We start from the raw sequence: 24,624 nt of genomic DNA, 5'->3' as shown, positions 1-24,624 counted from the left end.
AAGATATAATGTAGTAACGATGTGTGTGTGTGTGTGTAACTCAAATGTTGCAGCAACAGCTTGTAGAATTCATGTGTGTGCATACACGGATGTGTCCTACCCTATGTCACATAGGTGCGGGTGAAGATGCGGATACCGGTGCAGGTGCAGAGGTTATGACAAGGCAATTTAAAAAAACTTGGGTACGGAGATGTGGATTGTAATATCTCACAATTTTTCCTCTATTTTTAATTTTTATAAATATAATTTTTAATTAACTAATTAAATTTCTGATGTCTGAAATTTAAAATAATATATATAATATTAATATATATGGTCTAACATCAAATGGATCTGGACATGGTCCAGGATCCATTGACTGAGACCTATATATATATAGAGCTTGACGTCAATATGGATCTGGACATGGTCTAGGATCCATTAACTAAGACCTATATATATGTGTATATGTATATACATATATAGGGGGTTGAAATCTATATGGATCTGGACATGGGTCATGGGTCCAGTCAAGACCCATAGTCCATCCATAATAGGATAAGAAATCTTTAAAATAAATAGTAATTTAAAACTTTAACTATATATATATATATATATATATATTTAAAGACATAAGTTAGGGAAGAGTTCTACTTTTAATAGAACTCTATCCCAAACAAGAGGGGTGTCACCTCCTAAGAGGAGTCTCTCTTGCTTTATAAAAGAGAGGCTAAGCCTCTCCCTCTCTCAAAAACGTCTAAGTGAGAAAAAGATAGAGAGGGCTGAGCAGAAAGAGAGAGAGAGAGAGAGAGAGAGAGAGAGAGAGAGGGGCATCACCTCCTCCAACGATTCTCCTTCTCCACCATCTTCTTCAACTTTTTTTTCGTAGTCGGGATCAAAAGTACGGGTTCTTCTCTTTTTTCGATAGAACGAGGATTTTGGCATGAGTCGAATCGCATGGGGTTAAGAGAACTCGAATCTGCGTTTTTCTCTCCTTGAATAGAAAATGCAGCATATATATATGTGTGTGTGTGTGTGTGTGTGTAAACCTGTGTTTCCTGCATTCTTGAATATATATGTCAGCGATTTTCCGCAATATGGAACATATATAAGTTTGTGATTTTCTGCATACATAAACCTGTGATTTTCTGCATTCTTGATCATGTCTATGATTTTCTGCATGCATAAACTTGTGATTTTCTGTGTTCTTGATCATGTCTGCGATTTTTTGCATGCATAAACCTATGATTTTCTATGTTCTTGATCATGTTTGTGATTTTCTGCATGCATAAACATGTGATTTTCTGGGTTTTTTATCATGTCTGCGATTTTCTGCATGCATAAACCTGTTATCTTCTGTGTTCTTGATCATGAACATGCCTACGATTTTCTGCATGCATAAACCTGTGATTTTCTCCATTCTTGACTTGGTTCGCAGCTTATATATATACATATGTATATATGCTATCAACATAATCAAGATTGCAGTCATATACATATATATATATGACTGCAATCTTGATGATGTTAGGAGTATATAGATATATACGTCTGCAATCTTGTCACTTGTCAGTGATCGCAGCATATATATATATATATATATATATATATATATATATATATATATATATATATATATATATATATATAAAATCTTGTTTATGTTTGCAACATACATATATATATCCGTTTGCGATCTTGTTAGTGATCGCAACATAGATATATATATGTCTGCAACCTTGATTATGTTTTGCAGCATAAATATATACATCTGTCTGCGATCTTCTAAGTCACACGGACTCTTCTAACATGGCACCGCACCCGCACCCGGGCGGGTGCAACACTTGGACACAACTTCCTTTGTGTTAGGTGAAGTCAACCACACTGAGGTCCATTTCTATCCAAAAGTAGATTCAGTTAACCCTAATCAAGTCCATTTTCATCTATATTATATAAATAAATACATAAATGCACACAAATACACGTAGTGTTAACTTAAAACTGTTAAAAATTTGATGGTAACTTTTTGTGTTTGACAGCACTAGCGTACTGTAAATTTATAAATATGGAGTTTTTTATATTAGCATACATAAGAAGTTATCTTTAAAGAAAGTACAAAATAAGTTCAATTAGACTTTCATATGAAATTACAAAGATACCCTCACAAGAGTTGCACAAGACAATGCACTTCCATGGAAATTAATTCTTGGGATACTAAAAGCTAATGAACTTGTTCTTGCCCACAATAAACATTGCACACACACACACACACACACACACACACATACACACACACACACACACACACACACACACACACACACACACACACATATGAGCACGTCCACAAACACAAACAGGAAAATGCTCAAGCAAATGCAGTGCACATCACAATCATGCAAACACACACATGTTCCAAAAGATAAGAGGTACTACAATGTAAAACTGAATACAAACATTACCTATTAATATATCAGGTCTGTTCAAGTGCAATGTACAAAACCATTGTGGAATATCCAGAAGCATCTCCCATTCTGCCATTTTCTGTACATCAAATATTAATTCTCCAAAAAAACAAGGAAACACTGAAAAAGTGCATTTAGAGAAGAAATACTAAATTCATGATTGTCCGACACAAAAATTGAAGCCATTAGCCACGTAGCAATCATACTTACAATGGACCTTGATGCCCTTATCATATACACAGTGTGCATATATATATATATATATATACATGCGTTCACCGATAGCATGTTGCCTTCTATACATCAGCCTGAAAATATACCTTCCAATAGATCAGATGGCCCTGCATGAAGAGCTATAATATAGATGGATGGATCAGCGTGGAGTTGACATTCTCAAGGCTCCACTTGACATACTAGATAATATGACTGGGAAAGGTTGCCCAGTCTATCTTAAAAAAAAGATCTTGCTTGAGAGATTTGTCTGACCAATCCAGTAAAGGGGCAGCATGTAGTCTTCCTCCATCACCACTTTGAATCAAGTTGCAAAGGACAACCTCTATTCTCTTATAAAGAACTGCATTTCATTCCTTTCCGGGTGGTTATCCTCTCCACTTTCTTTTTGCTAAGCCCATTTCACGCACCATTGCTTTGCTCTCCTCTTACTCTTCATTGGATGGTTCAGATGGACTTTGCCATTCTATGTCAAATCAAACAGAAAGGGCTGTATCACATTGAGACGTCGTTTCGTTTTCCACCACCAATGGGATGGGAATTATTAACCTCTGTCCCTTCATCTTTCTGAAAAGAAGCCTGTAGAGTTGAAAGGCTCCACTTGACAGAGTCATGTCATTCCAACAACTGGGAAGGAGCACCTCAGTATACAATCATGTGCTATATATATATATATATATATATATATATATATATATATATATATATATATCAGCCACATTCAGATTTCACTGTCATATATGTACGAATGCAGGTACACAATATGACATAGGTATGAAGGGTACAGTAAGGAGACCTCTAAAGTGATGGGCACAGGGGTTATGGCTACAAATATTCTATGTTTTACAAAATCCTCTATGCATGGTTATAGACTGTCAATCATGAACTAAAAATATAAAACATGTCAAAGACATATGGTTAATTAACAATTAGTAATAACATAGTTATAATTGAACACTTTTGATCTGTGCTGAAAAGAAGTTGACCAGATCATAAAATGGACAAAAATGGGTTGGTTCAGGTCCAAAACTCAATTAATTCATACCTAGAAGCACTAGTACCAGAACTCATGTCAACATGGTATGACAAGCATATAGAGCCCTGGTAGAAGTACCCATGTTACATAGGATTTGCATGATAACTAAAGAATATGTAAGAACAACAACTCAACGAAATTGGGAAAATTTGAAAGTGTAATATGGGACTCAATTGCTTTCATTAACTCCATGTGTGTTCTTTTTAATATAGAGAACCCTCTTTATACTAATGGGATGCTCTTTTACCTAATTAGAGTGGAATTTCTTTTCTTAATTAAGATGGGACAATCTACTAATGAAGAGAGAATACACTTATAAAATATGATAAGTTTTGTACTATGAATCAATCAAGCCTATGTACAGATGTAGCTTCTCAAATTCATCAACTTTCAATTTGGATCTACAGTCTAGTTCAATCTCGTTATATTTAGTAAGTCAAAGTTCATCAGGCCTGAATGACTCACTAAATGCCCTTTAATTGGCTTGAATCTAGGACTGCAAATGATTGGATATATTTGACTATCCAACCCAAATTCACTATATTATTTTTGGATTTGGATCCTTAAAACAGGACCCCAATGTGCATTTGGATCAGATTTGGATTTGATTACTCAGTCTATATTTGGATTCAGTTTGACCTTTTAGATTGGATCTTCAGATCAAAATCCACTCCAATTGCATTTTTTATACATAAAAAAGCTTATCCTTACTCTTTTTTTTTACTGAATCAGTTTTACAACATGCATTTCAGATCCAGATCAAGCCTACCTGATCAGATGTGTTTTGGATTTTAATCCAGACCTGACATTATCCAACCTATATCTGATCCGTTTGCGCCCCAACTTGGAACCGATGGAAAACCGACCCCACCAGTTCATTAGATCATGGTCCTCAAAATAAGCTTTCCAATGGCTCAAAATCATCTACTTGTTAAAATATATGTAAACATATATATATATAAAATCATCATACCCAATAAAGGGTATTTTTGTAATTCTGCCCATTAAGGGCATTTTAGTCTTTTTTACATGTATTTTATTTTCCATTTTCTTTTTCCTTTTTTCTTTTTCATTTATTATAAAATGCATTTAATGCATTGCATTGGGGGTCCCAACCAAAGGAGTCGTTGGACCCCCAACGGTCACAAATGTGACCGTTGGGGGCCCAACGAGTCCCCTTTGGGCCTCCCAAGGTCTTCTCTCTCTCACTTTTTCTCACTCTCTCCTTTGTGTATAAATAGAGGGGCATTCCTCCCATGTATAGTATGGCTTTTCAAGCCCTCATTCAATAAAGTTCATATATTTTTTATGTGTTGCCTCTTTGAAGGCTTCTTGTGTTGTCCCTTAGTGGACTATTTCTATATTCCCCATTGTGGGTTTGAGTTTGTCCATTCATTGGACCGTGTGAATGCATTAACCATTCTTGTTATACCTTTCCGCATGCTTTCTTACACTACTCACGTGGTGGTAGACTGGTAACTAAAGGTAAGTTTCATGTGTTGATTTGCTTCTCAAACATACTCAAATTCCCACTCAAAGGGGCAGATTATTACTTGATCCACTTATATAAAAATAACTCAATCAACACGTGATTGATGAACGCAGGCAACAAATTATAACTACCAGGATTGAAGTAAAAGAAAACAACCAAACAAGGGAAGCAACCGAAAACAACCTAAATAACCTTTGACAATAAAATGAAAGAGAATGCTGTGAAAGACAGAGAAATATTAAAAGGGTCCTAAAACAGATTAGCCTTGGGTACAAACAGATCCAACATATGGTTGCTCCAACAATGCACAACCATATAAAACTTTTGATTATTAAATAAGCAACCAGCCCAGAGCATCTTATAACATTATATCCTAAATGATTAGCTAATGTAGTGAAAAAACTTTTACTGAAAGTGAGTAAAAATGTGCTTCCACTGATGAAACTCACCCATAATTGATCAACATTAAGAAATATGTACTTTGTCTTTTTCCATGACGAAGAGAAATGACCATGCCACTTCCTCCAAAAGTGAATAACAGCAGCTCTAAATGACTCCTTTGGAGACATACCAACATGGGCAGACTCTGGAACAACCTTTATTTCTGCTCCATCTGATAAAGGCCTAGAGCCACTACTATCTGTTGCACTTTCACCTTGATTCTCGAAAACATCTTTATCATGCCTCCACGATTTCAATATCCCCTTGCCCTTCCTAGCACCTGCCCCAATCCAACTCAGCCAAAATTTAGCCGATGAAAACATAAACCCATCTGTGTCAACATCTGGAATCTGAAAGTTCTCAGTCAAAGTGTGCTCAATATTGTCCCCTGGAGTATCAACATCTGTCTTCTTTGACCATAATCCTGCACTTGTTATCTGCAGAAACAGGTTGAACAGTTTAGAACTAATAAAGCAGCAAGATCAGCATATTGACTCATGCTTAAACGAATAATGTTATCACATCCCTTATTAACACTTCAACATAAATTTAAAAAACACAAAAAATAGAAACCTAAGAGTGAACTAAGTGTAATTCTGCAGTACCACAGAGAGAGAGAGAGAGCATAATCATAAAGCTTATTGGCTGCATGAAGCTAAGAAAAATTTCCCAAAAGAAACCTACCACAAACCTTGTTAAGATTATACTAGATCACATAAGATCCGGATCCAGATCCACATAATAGAACACATGTATTAAGCAAAAGGGGTAATGTTGTAATATGTCACACACACACACACACACACACACACACATATATATATATAATACAAAGAGACGTCACCCTAGAGTGTGGGTCAACTTTTCTGTTTCAAACTTTCTCTTCTTCTTCTTCTTCTTCCTCTTGTCTGTTTTTTGTGCAAGACACGATTTTCAACGGACATCTTCACATGGTATCAGAGCCCAGAAGAGGTAAGTCCTGTTGATCGTTGGCTGCAAAGACTCCTTTCAAAAAAAAATCTTCCATTCTTATCCTTTGAAGATCTGAAATCCATAATTCAGATCAGACTCCCTCTTCTCAGTCTTCTTCATTATCAGATCTGAAAATCTGTTCTACTTTCTTTTATTATCACGTCAGATTTGAATCAAATCAAATCTGGTCAAAAATAAAAAATAAAAACTTTCTTTCATCGCATCTGATCTAACGTCATATTTGTGTCAGGTCAGATCTGATTTACCTCTTTTCTTCCTAGTTATTTCCTCATATCTGAACCAAATCAGATCTGCCCACATCTCTTTTTTTTCTTCTCTCAAATAGATCTGATCAGCAATCCTTCATATCAGATCTTTTCTTGATCACGTTAGGGCATATCTGATGTGATCTAAGCCATTTCTGAATCTGACCAGATCGGAACAAATTTTTTTTTCAGATCACGTCTTAATCTGACCAAATCTGAACAAAAAAATTTTCAGATCACGTCAGACTAGATCTGACATGAACCTCTCTCTTTATAATATTGTTTCATATACATATATATATGCATAATCATATGTATATGTATATGCATATTTCTGAATACTTCAATTGAATATGGGTATCTCTGATCTCTAAACTTTAATTCTTTATTGTCCAAAAAAAAAAAAAAAGAAACCGAGACAACCTAATCTTGATCAAGAACCCAGCGTGTCTATCTTATACATTCTTTTAAAAACATCTTGCCTTCGTCTTTCATTCTTCTTCCATTCTTCTTCCATTTCTACATTCTTTTCTAAATTTCCTGCTCTAATCTAATGGTCGTCATTAATGCATATTTTCTCAATCATCTGGTTACTGAGAAACTAGATTATTCCAATTTCATTACTTGGAAGAAACAAATTATTTTGTTTCTTTGCAGCCATGATTTAAGGGGGCATCTCGATGGGTCGATTCCTATGCCTTTCGAATTTGTTTATCAAACAATTACAGTGCAAGATGGGAGCTCAGAGAAAGTCTCAACCAGTATGGTTCGGAATCCAGAGTTTGTTGCATGGCAGAAACAGGATCAGTATATTGTAGCCTTTATTACAGCTACTCTTTATCGTGAGGTTTTGCTACATATTCCATCAAGAGTTTTCACGAAGAAGTTGTGGAGCATTCTTCACAAGTGGTATGAGGAGATCCCCACCCCAAAAGTTTTTCAATTAAAAGCATAGTTTGCATATCTAAAAAGGGGTGATTCCAATCTCGATGAGTATCTCAACAAGGTTAAGATTCTCGTAGATCAGCTTGCTACTATAGGATTATCATTGTCCAATGAGGATTTATGCACCAAAACAGTCAGAGGACTTGGACCAGAATACAACATGTTCATCACCGTTTATACAAGCATTGTACCCCGTCCACCATTCGATAAGTTAAGAATCATGTTGTTGGAGCATGAAGCCATGTTCAATATATCATCTGTGTCTCTGAAGGATAAGGTGACTCATGAAGTTATGATCGTAACCAAGAATTTTAACTCTTCTCGAGGAAGAGGACGTGGCCATAGACGTAATTTTGGTGGACGTGGAATGGGTATCTTGCCTACACCTTCTTCCCCTTCCAATCAAGCAAATATAATATGCCAAATGTGGAGCAAGAAAGGTCACACTTGTTCTAATTGCTATTGGCGGTACGTTATAAAGTATCGACCACCTATTGTGCCTAATCTAGCCCATTTTCGGGCACTAGCAACTGCACCTCCTTCACCCTTGGTTGGTTCTAGTCCACGGTCTCCAGCGAATTTTATGCAGGCACCATCTAATTTCTCTTCTGCTTCAGTTGTGAGTTCCCAAGATTTGGAATCACTCAATGCTAGTTTTGGATAGCTCAATACTCAGCAGAATCATAATCCTGTTAGTAATCCGTAGGCTGTAAACAAGCACTCCTTGCCAGGACATGCTTCGACATCTTTACCTCAAGGATGGTTTACGGATTCGAGGGTAGCGCATCATGTTACAAGAGATTCAAGTACACTCTCTCACATTGAACCTTATAGTGGTAATGGAAGTGTGATTACGGAAGATGGTAAACACCATTTCATCACTCACGTAGGTACAATCATTGTTCCCACTAGCAAAGGCCCTCTTTCGTTGTCCAATACTTTGCTTGTCCCTAATATACAAAAAAAACTTATTTTTGTCTCACAACTTTGTCATGATACTAATTCTTGTATCTACTTTTCTCCGTCTTCTGTTTTTGTAAAGGGAATTCACACGAATCGGACAATCGTTGAATGAAAGAGATGTGGGAACCTTTATGTCTAGGATGAAGCTCCCAAGTATTCGTCATCGTTAGCTAGTCATTCATTGTTTGCGTCATCATCAAGTTCGACAGTTCATCACGGAGTTAATGTTTGGCACCGTAGATTAGGCCATTGCAATTCAAGTTTTCTTAGTCTCTTATGTAATAAAGGTTTAATTGATGTCAAAGGAAAAAAATTTCTTATTTTTGTGTTAGTTGTCATATTTGTAAGAGTCATGAACTTTCATTTTCCAGATCTAATAAAGGAGCTTCTTTCCAATTTGAACTTATTTATTTCGATGTTTAGAGGCTTTCCCCTGTTATCTCTGTCCAAATCCAGATATTATGTGACTTTTGTGAATGACTTTACTCGTTTCACTTGGATATATTTTTTAAATCTAAGAACTAGGCCATTCCCATTTTTCGTAAATTCAAATCATATGTTGAAACTCGATTTTCTCGAAAAATCCTTGCTTTACAAAGTGATGGTGGCGGTGAATATATATAAAACGAATTCACACATTTTTTACATGATAATGGGATTCAGTGTGAATTGAGTTATCCCAAGACTCCACAAAAAATGAAGTTGCAGAATACAAACATCGCCACATTGTGAAAACTGGTTTATGGTTCGAGGCATTTCATACTGCAGTTTACTTAATAATAGAATGCTTTTGTCTAATCTAGAAGGTGAATCTTCTTATTCTTTGTTGCATGGCATTCATCCCAATTATTTCTGGTTACGGGGCATATGGTTGCCGTTGTTTTGTGCATATTGTTGGTTCTTTATGAGATAAATTGTCCCCTCAGGCAACTATGTATCAGTTCATCGGTTACGATGATGAATACATGGGATACAGGTATTTTGATCATGTTGTCAATAAGGTTATTGTTTCCCGACATGTTATCTTTCATGAGAATGTATGTGGAAGTATGTCTTCTACTTCTAACCACAGCTCTCTGTAGTCATTTGGGCCTTCATCACTATCATTGCAAAGTGCTGCCAACAATACTATTGAGACTGAATCACCATTGCCGGTAGTTGTGCCCCTATTTGATAAGGTACAACATCAATTTCAGTTTTTTGATAATGTATATAGCAAAAGAGCCAGCCAGCCGCATAAAGCATCAATGAATCAACATGTGACATCCACAGATAATCAGTCACTTGATCCGATTACGTGAAATTCTGGCAATAATACAAATCAGATCAGCGTCAGTATTAATCGCGATGCACCCTTACAACAGTCTTTGTTGCCCATTCGTGTGTCCAGTCGAATCAGACACCCTCCTAACATATGGGTCAGCTATGAAGCCTTCTCCTTAGATTTTTAGGTATATGCAGTTGCTCTTGACCACATCCAAGAGCCGAATTCTTCTCTGAAGCTCGTCAACATACTCGTTGGATTGATGCCATTAATTAAGAAATTAAAGCACTCCATGAATGTGGCACGTGGACAGTAGTGCCTAGACATGAAAATAAAAATGTAGTTGGATGTCGTTGGGTGTCCAAGGTTAAAAGAAAATCTGATGGTAGCATTGAGCGATTTAAAGCCAAGTTAGTCGCGAAAGGTTACACTCAAGAGCTTCAATCTGGTGGTTCGGATGGGCACAATCTGAATTGTTTTATCTCTAGTTGTATCAAATGGGTGGAGCGTATTTCAATTAGATGTTAAGAACACTTTTCTTCATAGTGATCTCTATGAAGAGGTGTATATAGAGCACCCACCTGGCTACCTTGAGGGAGACTCGCACTCCACTGTGCTTCAGTTGAAAAAGATTGTCTTAAACAAGCACCTCGATCCTTGTTTGACACATTTAGCACGGTGGTTCGATCTCTTGGCTTTCAGCAAAGCCATTGTGACTACTCGCCTTTTGTTTATCATGATAAATTTGTTCTTACTATTGTCTTAGTGTACGTGGATGACATCATTATTATAGGGAATGATGGGGCAAAAAATGAACAACTAAAGTCTATCCTTAATCGGCAATTTCACAAGAAGTATTTAGGATCACTTTGTTTTCTCTTGAGAGTACAGGTAGACCAACAACTAGATCGTTTGATGTTATCGCAGCACAAGTACGCTCAAGATATTCTACAATGCAGCGGGATGTTAGAATGTAAGCCAATGCATACTCCCATGGTTGTTCACTCTCAATTAGGCATTCTGTCTTCCGATGATGCAGATTTTCCAGAGCCAGAAAAGTATAGCAGCATTATTGGAGCTCTCCAGTACTTGACTTTTACTCGCCCCACAGTTTATGCATAAACCTCAAGTAGCATATGGAAGCTGTGAAACGAAATCCTCTGATACATTAAAGGTACTCTTTCAGATGGGCATATATATTTTAGACATATGTCAGGTTTCACTCCTGTATCCATTAAAATCGTTGCATACTCTGATGCAGATTGGGCTCATGATCTTACCACCCGTCGTTCTGTCACCGGTTATGGAGTGTATTTGGGATCCCATCTTGTGCCTTGGGCCAGCCACAAGCAGAAATATGTTGCCCACTCTAGTACGAAAGCAGAATATCATGCTATGGCAGTGGTGACCGCCGAAGTTGCACGGATTAAACAAGTTCTATTTAGCCTTCATCAGCTCATCTCAAGTTCCTTATTATATTGTGACAATCGCAGTGTTGTCGCCATCTCCACTAATCTTGTTCAGCATGGTAAGATGAAACACGTGGAGATTGATCAACATTTTGTCAGAGAACAGGTAGAGGCCAAAGAAATACAACCACTTTTTATTCGAAGAGAGGACCAGATAGCTGATATTTTTACTAATGCTCTTATTGTAAATCGGCACTAGCACTTGAAGTCCAAACTATCTATGGTTCTTCACCATGCTCAGTTTGAGGGGGCATGTTAAGATTATACTGGATCACATAAGATCCAGATCCACATAATAGAACACGTGTATTCAGCAAAAGGGGTAATGTTGTAACACACATTTATAATATAAAAAGACGTCACCCTAGAGTGTGGGTCGACTTTTCTGTTTCAAGCTTTCTCTCTTCTTCTCTTGTCTGTTTTTTGTGCAGGACATGATTTCCAACAGACATGTTCACAAACCTATGGTACCCAGACACTTCATTTTGCCCTTCGTACCCGTGTTGACACGCGTATCCCTATGTTGACACGCGTCAAGACCCGAACATGCCATTTTACCCTCCGTACATATAAGTTTGTATTTAATTTATAATTTATAATTATATTTTCAATTTATAACTTTATATTTTTAGTATATAATATATATTTTAGATATTATATAAATATATATTTGAATTATATTCAGTTTATTTTAAATTTATTTTGTATTTAAGTAATATTTAATATATATATATATATAGATGTGTCCCTGTACCCAGATTTTTTGGAATTACTATGTTGTGCCCTCCGTAGCCATACCCGTATCACCCGTACCCAGGTGACAGCCACAAACTCAAATTCAACTGATAATGGAAAACTCCTAGAATTAAAACTACTAAACAAACAACAAACTGAAAGAAAAGGAAAGTTAGCCTTCATAAAATTCTTCAAAAAAAAAAGAATCAATATGTGATAAAGTTGTTGACAGTGATCATCACGCTAGTTTACAATCTCAAGAAACATAGAGGCTTTTCACCTTGGTGCTTAATAAAGAATCGAAGAAACATATGACTATGCTTTCTCTTGATAAGCCTCGACAGAGCTTACAAAGATCAGAATTTTCTTATGTTAGATGGCCTATGTAATGCTTATTTAGTGTTATGCATCGGGAGCAATCTAAACTCTTTGCAGATAGCTGCAACAATCCTAACCCCCTTTCCCGAAAAGAAAATCAAGAAAAAATTAAAACGAAAAAATAACAGTTACTAATAAAATCAGCTTATTGCAATAGTAGGTAACATAACAAGAGCAGCATAATCCCAAGTAATGCCACTTATTATAATACTATTACATAATAAGAGATGCAGCAAGATTCCTGCACAAAATATCACTCCATAAATTTTGAAAGATGGCTGCCTGACTGCCTATCCCTTTGTTGAGAGTTCAATTGGAATTTCCTATTTACAAAAGGATTTTATTCAATCTTCAGAAAAATGATGAGGTAATCATAGTCCACCCATTCCTAATTAAGCAACTAAACTCTCCCACAAGTTTTCTTTTCAAACATTTTTCGATTGTGACTATCTTGGACACATGATTTAGAGACAAATTGGGAAGAAGATCCAACCAATATGATTAGATTGTTAAATTATGTATCAAATCTTGTAATCTCATATATATTATATATATATATAAGGTGATACATATACAGATATTATATATATGCATATGTATCTACCTAATTATATATATATATAATATATTTCTTTAATGTTAGCCGTATGGGTAGTTTAGTCATTTCCCTTACGCATATTCACCTTACGAATATGCTTGTAATTTTGTTTTTCCGTTTCTTCTTTTTTATTTTTTATTTCTTTTCTTGTTGACCAAGTCAAATACCTTGGAGGGCCCACTCTTATAGACGTTGAGCCCTTCCAACGGTCACAATTGTGACCGTTGGAGGGGCTCCAACGTCTATAAGTGGAGCCCCTCCAAGGCTCTCTATTGTGTATAAATAGGGGTTCTCCCCTTGTTATTTGTATGGCTTTGGGTCAAAGCCCAAGTGTTCAATAAAGACTACATTCATTGTTTAGAGTGTGCATTTGTGAGATTGATTGATTTGTGCTTTTGTGCACAAGTGTTCTTGTTGTGCATGTGTGCACTTATCTTTCATCAAGAATTTTGGGTCTTGATTATAATATCTTGTTGAAGATATTTTTACATGGTATCAGAGCGAAAGTTTTAAGGAAGAAAGATCGTGTGTTTCTCTATATTCTTGGTACCTTGAAAAATATGCCATCAAGCTATTGGAGATTGGAGTGGATCATTTTCTTCGGCCAATATTTTAGAAGTCTTCCTTGTCAAGAAAGACTTAAAAATCTATTGAGGTACGTGTTCTTTTTTTATTTCTATCATCTCTAATGGGCGAAAAGGACTCCCACTTCTCCCTCGAGTTTAAACTCAATGGTTCAAACTATCATGTTTGGGCCGGTAATATGGAAGCCCATATTAAAGGGAAGAGGCTTTGGGGGTATGTTCAAGGTTCGATACCGGAACCCGAACCAAAAATTACCATTATGGAAAAAGGAGATATAAAGATTCTTGAAGGAGAAGAGAGGCAAAAGGCTCTTGAAGATTATTCAAAGAAACATGACGAATGAAAAATGAAAAATTTCAAGATATTATCTTGGTTCTTCTCATCCGTTAAAACTAAGATTAATGTCAACATCATCAAATTCAAGAAGGCTTCCGAAGCTTGGCTATACCTCGAAAAAATGTATACTTCAAGAGATTTATCCCACAAATACTACCTTCAAAAGAGGGCTTTGACCTTACAACAAAATGAGATGACTATTCAGGAATACTTTGCCGAATTGTCTTGCACTATGCTTCAACCCAAATGGAGTGGTGAAGCTATCGAGCTTAGACATAAACAACTTAAGGAAGATCGCTTTTTTAATTTCTTAAATGGTCTTAGACCCGAATTTGAACAAATTCGGTCATCTCTTCTTTCTTCTTTCTTCTTTCTTCTTTCTTCTTTCTTCTTTCTTCTTTCACATCACCCGCTATTGAAGATGTTATTACCAAATTGAGTGGGGAAGAAACCCGTATGGGCATTAGTAAAAGCAATCCTTGAGACCTCCTCTATTCAAGAAGAAAGTAAAGGAGTGAATGTTGTCTTAAGACCGGGTAACTATGTGAAGACTTACAAACCTCCTCATTTTAAGAATCAAAATCAACGAGGAAATTCGCAAAATGGAAAAGAGACTATAGAAAACTAACTTGTCATTTTTGTAAAGAACCGGGGCATATCAAACCTATTTGCCCAAAATGGAAGAAATTGCTTGCAATGGCTACCACACCTCAACCGGAAGAACAATCATGCTCTTCCAATGGGTCTCTTTCTCTACAACAAATTATAGAAGCTCTTCAACCTCTTCTCAAGGGAGGAACTTCCGCAGCCGCTATGACAACCTCTTCACCTCCCGGTAAGATATCTTGGCTTTTAGATTCTGGTGCATCATTTCATATGACCCCAAGTGCTTGTTCTCTTTCCGAATACTCTAAAAACTCTTTTTCATCTTTTGTCTCAACGGCGGATGAAACATCTCTTGAAATTAAAGGAATAGGCAATTTTGAAAAACAAGATTTTTTTATTCCAAAAATTAGATTCATACCAAAACTAAATTTGAATTTGCTTTCGGTTTCTCAACTCTCGGACCATGGTTGCAATATAAAATTCTCTTTTGATAAATGTTGGATACAGGATCGCCAGTCCGACAGGTTGATTGGGGAAGGCTTTAGGAGAGGAGATCTCTACTATGTTGATTCTCTTCAAGTTCCCAAGAATCAATTTTGTAATGTTGTCCAAAATAAGGATATTCATGTATGACATAAGAGACTTGGACATTCCAATATTGTTAAAATTTAGTATTTACCTTTTGTTAAACACCTTTATAAAGGAAATTTTGTATGTAATGAATGTATTCTTAGAAAAATGAAAAGTTTGCCCTTTTATCAAAGATCCATGTTTACAACAAAACCTTTTAAAATTATTCGTTCTGGCGTATATGGTTCGGCTCCTGTGATATCTTGTAAAACCCGCATTTTACAAAAAAAAAAAAAAAAAAACGGACCCGGGCCGGGTCGGGTCCGGACCCGACCCGAGCCCATCGCCGTTAGCGTTTTAAAAAAAAAAACCCGACACAGGAGGTCTTTCTCCTATGCGCCGCACCCCCCCTCATTGCGCCAACGACCCGTGAAGGGAAACCCATCGGGGTTTCCCCTTTTGTCGCCCCTCCCCGAGCTCTTTAAGAGCATTGCGGGAGGGGAGGATCGATGCCCCACCCCCCTTCTCGTTCCCTGCAGGCGACAACCTCGCCGGCAAGCCTACCGACGCCTCCTTCTGCTGGTCCGATCGCCGCCGCCGCTGCAACCACCGCCGGCGATCCGCCCCTTCCAGGTACGCCGTTTCCTCCCTCTTCACCTCCTTCTTCTCCTCCTCACCCTCCCTCTCTGTCACCTCGCCGGGAGGCCGACAGGCGGCGCACGGCCCTGCCACGCCCTCCTGCCTCGCCTGTGCCCATCGGAGGCCCGACAAGGGGCCTACGGGCCCCCTGTCGCCTCCCCCTCTCTCTTGAGGTTGCAGGTGAGCCTGCAGGGGGCCAGTCACCCCTGCGGCACCTCTCCTCCCTTCTTTCCCTCTCCTTGAGGGCTTGCCGAGAGGCCGACAGACGGCATACCGCCTGTGTCGTGCCCTTTTTTTTTTCCTCTATGCCTACCAGAAGGGTGGCAGGGGACTGACACACCCCCTCCGCACCTTCCCCCTTGTTTCGCCGCTCTTTCGTCAGGCAGGGGTCGGGTCCCCTGCCATTTTTTTTTTCGTTTCGTCAGGCAGGGGCCGAGGCCCCTGCCAGTTCTGTTTTGTCTGGCAGGGACTGAAGCCCCTGCCATTCTTTGTTTTGCAGGGGCCGAGGCCCCTGTAGTCCAATATTGTCAGGCAGGGACCCAAGTCCCTGCCATTTATTTCTTTCGTTAGGCAGGGGCCTAGGCCCCTGCCGTTTGTTGTTTTGGCAGACAGGGGCCGAGACCCCTGTCGTTGGTTGTTTCCGCGAGGTAGGGGCCTCGTCCCCTGCCATTTATATTCTTTCGTTAGGCAGGGGCCTAGACCCCTGCCGTTTGTTGTTTTGGCAGGCAGGGGCCGAGATCCCTGCCGTTTGTTGTTTAGGCAGGCAGGGGCCTCGGCCCATGTCGTTTGATGTTTCTAGCGAGCAGGGGCCTCGACCCCTGCTATGCACCCCCTTTCGGCAATGGGCTTTGCCCCTGCCACTCACTCTCTGGCAGATCGACAGGGGCTGAGTCCCTGCCGACTGAGTCCTTCGGTGGGTCGATAGGGGTTGAACCCTTACTACCTCCTATGACTTCCAACTTTTCGCAGGATCTAAGCTCTGCAGTTTTCTGACTTCTGGCAGGCAACAACCTAGCCCTTTGCCCCTGTCCGCGATGTCAGAAGATGGGTGGAGGGTCAGGCCCCTACCACCTTCTGTCACCGCCAAGTGCCCTAGCGGACCGACATCCCTTGTTTAATATCGGGTTGGATCAGGATCACAACTGAGTCCACTAAGCCCCTTCTTTTTCTTATTCGAGTTGCTATTTATTTGTTCTTCACAGATTTGTACGACGGAGCACCCTCGCGTCCCGCGGCTCGAGATGTACATTACTATGTTCAATGATGCGTGCAACCCTGAGACCCTCAAGGTAGGGGAAAGTTGCGCAAAAAGGGCAGTATATGAACTGAATTAAGTTGAAATAACTAAAACAGTCACGCTAGATATGCCTAAGTCATACTTTATTTCCTTCCTGTACTTATCTGCCTTGCGTATTTACTTGCTTGCACGCTTATTGGTTGAGATATGGATTCGTACCATGTTCCATATTTGCACATTTACTTGCTTGCACGCTTATTGGTTGAGATATGGATTCGTACCATGTTCCATATTTGCACATTTACTTGCTTGCTTAGATATGTGACTGATGTATGGTTTCATACCTCATGCCTTGTTTGCATAGTTACTTGCTTGTTTAGGTATTCAATCGATGTACAAATTTATACCTCGTGCGGTTTGCTTATACTTCTTTCGCTCAATGTGCGATTTTGCATGTCGAGTATTGCTTAGTACTTTGCTATCACACTATAATGTTCTCATGCTCGCAGTTATGGTATACAAGTCGATGCAGCCTTCTATATATCCGGTCCTTGCTAATTTTTGAAGGATGCGAGTTACGCTTGTGCACAGCAGTTCCTTTTAAAAGGATTCCTTATGCGAATCCAGTTTTCAGATCCACCGTTTTGCAAAGGCGAAAATTGGAAGTCTTGCAGGTTGCGAAAGTGCGACTAAGTTTTTCAACGCAATACTTTCGAATAAAATGTTTTACAACTATAATGGGATATTTTAATATGATTCAGAAACTCTGAAAAGGGGTCACAACTTATCAAGGGTGCAACCTTGCAAAGCAAGCTCGAAGGTTTTGGGAGTTTCAATATATATCAAGTAAGTCTCTCAAATTGCCGTGTCTTTGGAGAATGGAAGCTAGACTCTCAACGATCTCCTGCATGCAATGTGTATCATCACTTCAAAAGAGTGATTCGAGGCAAATCTCGTATGGTACAACATGCCATTGTGTTAATATAAATTAAAAGACTTGATCTTATGAAACAAAATAATTATTGTATCACTTCTCTTATAAAGGATAAATGTTGGGGTTCCTTTTGAGAAACTGTTTCCCCCGTTTATCGTAGTTGTATCTTTTAATAGGTATGGCCGTACCTTTGGACAGGTACGTCATGTTGGTGTTACGATGATCGATTGAGAGGTAGATGGTAACCTCGAAACGTGTTTGGCACCTTATTGCAATCATGTAATGTTGATGATCGCCTAACAGGCAAGAGGCTCGTGAGGGTCTAAAGGACTAGAGCATGACAAATATGAAATTGAATGATTGTACTATGTACTTTTACAAAGCAGATGTGTTGGGGATTTCATATGAGAAATCCATTCCCCTCTCATCGTGATTGTACTTTTGAACATGTACGTTGTGTATTACGATGAGTAGGATGAGGGGTCCATGTTTACCTCGAACGTGCAATGGCGCGTATAACACACATAATGGTGATGGTTTCGCCTTCGCAGGCAAGATGCTCGAGTAGGTCGAAAGACCAGAGCATGTAGAATGGGGCGGCGGTTAAGAAACCCCCGTCGTGCTCATTCGACATGGTTCGTCAAGAGAGAGGACGGATGGTACAAAACTCCGATGGACAGGTCCTTTAATGGCAGTTACGGGCAAAAGACTCGGATTCCCCAGTCCTCGGAGTTAGGGGAAATGGGCTACAAATGGTAGCTTACAGTTGGATGCATCCACAGACCACCTATGCCTTTGAGGATTTACTCTCTTGGTCATTGACCATCCCCTTACGAGCGGACTCAGTCAGCCATCCGGGTTATCTAAAACACATAGCATAATAAACCCCTGGACTGGTCTCGATTGTTTCCATGTTTCGTGCCTTGCGCGTACCCGCCTGGCCAGTTAATATCGAAACATAATTTAAATCTGATCACACAATTTGTTGAGTTATGCCCATATGAAAGCTATAGGGTACACAAGGTTCAATACTTATGGAATTGTGTGTTGTTGATGAAGCATTGTATTTTGCTAGTTAACTTTCTTGTGCAGTGCTTTGCTTGTAATGGTTAGCCTGCTTGTGACAGTAAAATGCGTGTAAAAATTTTAGCATTGTGTTCATGATAGTTGCTCTGTGAATCTGTTGAAATTAAATTGCTATATAATTGCCTGTCTACTTGACATTAAATTATTCTGCTTAATTATGTTTAATATTGTCATGTCTGTGCACCTACCAATTTTTAGCGAAACTGACCCATTTTATGGGCAGGTAATGGATAGGTAATACAGTCTGCGATGGCACGATGGCGTGATGAGATCAAGATAAAGCTCTTTCCCTGACGTTTTGCTCCTGAGGACATGTTGGTAAATTTGGTATAAAGTGTGTTTCAAAAAATTCTCTTTTATTAAACCGTGAGTTAATAAAACTGTTTTAGTAAGCTTCTTCTTGGTTTCAACAAACGAATTCTCAATTATTGAAACTCCATTTCTAAACCATTTGATTTCAATGGTTGTGCGGGATTTGACAAAGGAAAGTTTACGATGTAATGCGCTCAGGGTCCATTGACTTGTGGTTTTAAAAATATCATTTTCCGCTGAAGTATTATTTAAACTCTGATTATTGTATGATTTCAAAGCTTTCTAAACTATTTTAAAAGTTACAAGTCCTGGATTTTTGGGGCGTTACATATCTAAAGGAGGATTCTCATATTATGTGATTTTTGTTGACGATTACACTAGGTATTGTTGGATATATTTTCTCAAGCATAAACATGAAGTTTTTTTGACTTTTAAAACTTTTCATATGATCATTTTAAATTAATTCAATGGAAAATTAAAAATTCTTAGGTCTAACTCCGGAGGAGAATACCTCTCAAATGAATTCAAGAGTTATCTTGAAAATTGTGGTATTATCCATCAAAAATCTTACCCAAAAACCCCTCAACAAAATGGATTAGCCGAACTAAAGCATAGGCATATTATTGAAACAACTCGAACTTTACTTATTTCACAAAACATTCCCAAAAACCTCTGGGTTGAGACAACCCTTACTTCGGTCTATCTCATAAATAGACTTTCATCAAAAAATTTGAACAAAATTTTCCCTTTTAAAAAATTATACGAGAAGGAAGCTGACTATAGCAGATTAAGGGTTTTGGGTTGTAAATGTTTTGTCCATACGAATAAAAATGATAAGCTTTCTCCAAAGGTCATTCCTTGTGCCTTTCTTGGTTATTCGAAAACCCAAAAGGGTTTTAGGTGTTATGATGTAAAAAATGACAAATTATATGTTTCCAGAAATGTGAGTTTTTTGGAAAATCTTAGTGGTTTCGAAAGTCTTTTATCTCATAATGAGAATGTGGATTATTCCTTTCTATTTGAAATGTTAGCTAAAGATGATGATACAAGTAATGATGAGTCAAATCTGAATACCTCAAGCGATAATGAAACCGAGGAAACTATCACTTCTCTGTTCTCTCCTCCTCATCAACATATCGATAAGGGATCTTCTAGAGAGCCTATCACCTATGTTCATAGAGATAAAAACACCTTCAGAAGCGCTCTTGAAAGATATGATGACGCCAGTAGGATTGTCTCTCCAAGAGAGGATAACCAGCGAAGAACCGAAAGACCTAGGAAAGCTCCCTTTAGATTTATCTCATATGACTCTGTTTCATTTAAATATAGGGCATGTCTTAGTGCAGGGCATGTCTTAGTGCAGGGCATGTCTTAGTGTCATTCATTCTTACATAGAACCTAAAAATTTTAAGGAAGCACGAAAATGTTCTGAATGGGTAGAAGCTATAGAGAATGAACTTGGTGCTCTAAGAAGAACCAAAACTTGGGAGTTCCAATATCTCCCTAAGGGTAAGAAAGCAATATGATGTAGAGGGGTATTTAAGGTAAAAACTAAGAGCGATGGATCTCTTGAGAGATATAAGGCTCGATTAGTTGCAAAGAGATATAGTCAAGAATATGGGATTGACTATAAAGAAACCTTTGCCCCTATGGCCTGATGGTCATTGTCCGATGTCTCATCACTGTTGCCTCAATCAACAAATGGAGCATCTATCAAATAGATGTTAAAAACGTCTTCCTAAATGGTGATCTAAATGAAAAAGTATATATGGATGCTCCACCAGGAATGAAGATTCCCAAAGGGAAAGTGTTTCGCCTTCACAAAGCACTTTATTGTTTAAAATAAGCCCCCAAGGCTTGGTATGATAGATTTAACTCTGTAATGTTAGAAAATGATTTCTCATCCTGTTTTACTGACATTACCTTATTTGTTAGAAAAATCAATGTAGGGATTGTCATTCTGCTTTTATATGTGGATGATATGCTTATAACCGAAAGTGATTCTAAAGGGGTTAAAAGTATAAAATTACTTTTAAATGATAGATTTGAAATGTCTGGTTTGGGATTCCTAACTTATTTTTTGGGTATTGAAGTAGCATACTCTTATAGAGGGTATTTTTTATCTCAAACTAAGCTTGCTTATGAGATTATTGATAGGTCAGGTATTACGAATGACAAGGTATGTAAAACTCCTGCTATAGTGGGATCCAAAATGAAGATTGATGATGGTGTTCTTCTCTTTAATCTCACCCCTTACAGACAGCTTGTGGGATCATTGATGTATCTGAGTATTACTAGACCAGATATTTCTCATGCAGTTCATACTGCAAGTCAGTTTCAACATGCACCAATATCAGTCCACATGAGTGCAATTCTACGGATCGTAAGATACATAAAGGGTACATTAAATAAGGGAGTATTTTTATCCTTTTCTTCTGAATTGAAGTTAGTTGCTTATATTGATTCTTACTGGGGAAGTGACACAAATAATCGTCACTCCACCACTGGTTTTTGTGTGTTCTTAGGAGATTCATTGATCTCATGGAGATGTAAGAAGCAGCAAAAAGTATCTCTATCGTCAACTGAAGTTAAATATCGGGTCATGACAACTAGTACCATGGAAATCATATGGATCAGCTGCTAGAAGACATGGAGATCACAATAGAAGGGCCCACTAAGCTATGTTGTGATAACAAGAGTGCAATTTATATTGCCAAAAATCATACATTCCATGAGCGGACTAAGCACATTGAGATGGACTGTCACTATGTTCATGAAACCTATCTAAAATGAGTCATCAGTTGGCAGATTTCTTCACCAAAGCTTTGTGCGCTCCGCGATTCAATTTTCTACTTAGCAAACTTCCGGTCATCCTGCCCTAAGTTTGAGGGGGGGTGTTAAATTATGTATCAAATCTTGTAATCTCATATATATTTTATATATATAAGGTGATACATATACATATATTATATATGTGTATATGTCTCTACCTAATTATATATATATATAATATATATATATATATATATTTCTTTAATGTTAGTCGTACGGGTAGTTTAGTCATTTCCCTTCCTTGCGCATATTCACCTTACGAATATGCTTGTAATTTTGTTTTTTCGTTTCTTATTTTTTATTTTTTATTTCTTTTCTTTTTTACCAAGTCAAATACCTTGGAGGGCCCACTCTTATAGACGTTGAGCCCTTCCAACGGTCACAATTGTGACCGTTGGAGGGGCTCCAACGTCTATAAGTGGAGCCCCTCCAAGGCTCTCTATTGTGTATAAACAGGGGTTCTCCCCTTGTTATTTGTATGGCTTTGGGTCAAAGCCCAAGTGTTCAATAAAGGCTATATTCATTGTTTAGAGTGTGCATTTGTGAGATTTACTGATTTGTGCTTTTGTGCACAAGTGTTCTTAGTGTTCTTGTTGTGCATGTATGCACTTATCTTTCATCAAGAATTTTGGGTCTTGATTATAATATCTTGTTGAAGATATTTTTACATATATATCATCCAAATGAAAAGCTTTTCCTCCTAAATCAATTAGAAATCAGTGCATTATGCTGGATCCTACTGGACCCAGACTCCAATCAAGGCCAGCAAAATAAGTGAGATGATTGTGTCTATATCACACACAGACTGTTCTGTTTTTCACAAGCAAGAAGTACATCCCAATCAAAGTACCCTTAGCATATCTAACCAATTTTCACGAGGTTCTGTACTGTTGAGACTTATGTATTATATGTGTATTACATTTAGTGTGCTACCCCCTTTTTATATTTATGTGTACATTTCATTCTTTTCAGGGGTACTTCTGTATTTTAGCTTTAGTAAGTGGAAGAGATTAGAGTCAACTGTTTTTGTCTTGTAGTGCCATAGAGAGGACGCCCCCTATTTCTGGTTGTAGCTTCTCATTCTCAAAACTAATGAAGTTTCTTTTAAGCTTATCCTCCTCTTGTTCTCTTCTTCTTCATGCTATTGCTTGATATGGTATCAGAGCCATATCTAGATCGGAGAGATGCCATTGAAGTGTGAGTTGAAGGTGCTGGAAGCTTCATTATGGCTCTGACAAGGCCTTGCATCGGGACATGTGTTGAGTTAATGACATCAGCATCTTCAGGTGACTGTTTGAGTTTGTTTCAATTGATATAAGGCTCTTTTAGAGGATGATTTTAGATGATTGTTTAATAAAAAATCAGGACCATCGGAGCTATATGGGATTTTATATGAATTTTTTTGTTTTCATGAATAGTGACGTGGACAGTGTTCAGATTTGAGAAATCTGATTGTTCTGACCTCATCGATGAATTTAGTGGTCTGTTGGACGATATTGGGTCTTTTTTAAGTAAGTCATCAGCAGTCATTTGTGCAACGATTATTTCATTTTGGCTCAGTTTTGAGGAGTTTTTGGAGGGTCATGTAGGGGCTTTTTTGGAATTTTGTTCGGTATTGATTGTTGTAGTCTAGAGCTGGGGTTAATGCTAAGTTAGAATTATGGAGACAGACATTGGAAGCAAGAGGTTTTAAGTTGAGTAAGAGTAAGACAGAATACATGGAATGTCGGTTTAGTAAGCAACGAAGTAGTGATGGGAGTGTAGTGAAGCTTGGTGAGCAAGAAATACCGGTGGATGATTGTTTCAAATATTTGGGATCTATCATTCAAAAGTATGGAGAAATTGATGGAGATGTAAATCATAGGATAAAGGTTGGGTGGATGAAATGGAAAAGTGCAACTGGAGTGTTGTGCGATCGTAGAATGCTATTGCGGTTGAAGGGAAAGTTTTATAGGACGACTATTAGGCCCGCTTTACTATATGGTACGGAATGTTGGGCTGCCAAGATACATCATATTCAAAAAATGAGTGTAGCTGAGATGCGTATGCTGTGATGGATGTGTGGAAATACAATAAAAGATAAGATTCGGAACGAGGAAATACGTAAGAAGGTAGGCGTTGCACCCATTGAAAATAAGATGAGAGAGAATCGTTTAGGGTGGTTTGGACATATTCAGCGAAGGCCTAATGATGCCCCAGTTAGAAGGATGGAGAAATGAGAAAATATATTAGTTAAAAGAGGTCGGGGTAGGC

At 38.1% G+C, this 24,624-nt stretch overlaps 1 protein-coding gene across 3 annotated transcripts in view; it reads right to left on the bottom strand.

The window, feature by feature from the left end:
- Positions 1–24,624, bottom strand: part of LOC149816593 (membralin-like protein At1g60995) — a 140,825-nt gene that overhangs the window by 69,200 nt on the left and 47,001 nt on the right. For all 3 annotated transcript variants that reach the window (XM_089987099.1, XM_089987100.1, XM_089987101.1), the window contains exons 3-4: positions 5,653–6,081; positions 2,442–2,523 (exon numbers count right to left, since the gene is read on the bottom strand). In XM_089987099.1, the coding sequence (XP_089843225.1) occupies positions 2,442–2,523; positions 5,653–6,081 (511 nt within the window). The remainder of the gene's footprint in view (positions 1–2,441; positions 2,524–5,652; positions 6,082–24,624) is intronic.

The sequence above is a fragment of the Nuphar pumila genome, chromosome 14, assembly GCF_984573655.1.
Source record: "Nuphar pumila chromosome 14, dmNupPumi1.hap1.1, whole genome shotgun sequence".
Classification (NCBI taxonomy): domain Eukaryota; kingdom Viridiplantae; phylum Streptophyta; class Magnoliopsida; order Nymphaeales; family Nymphaeaceae; genus Nuphar; species Nuphar pumila.
The sequence above is the reverse complement of the archived record's forward strand: the minus strand, read 5'-3'. Positions and strand labels throughout refer to the sequence as shown.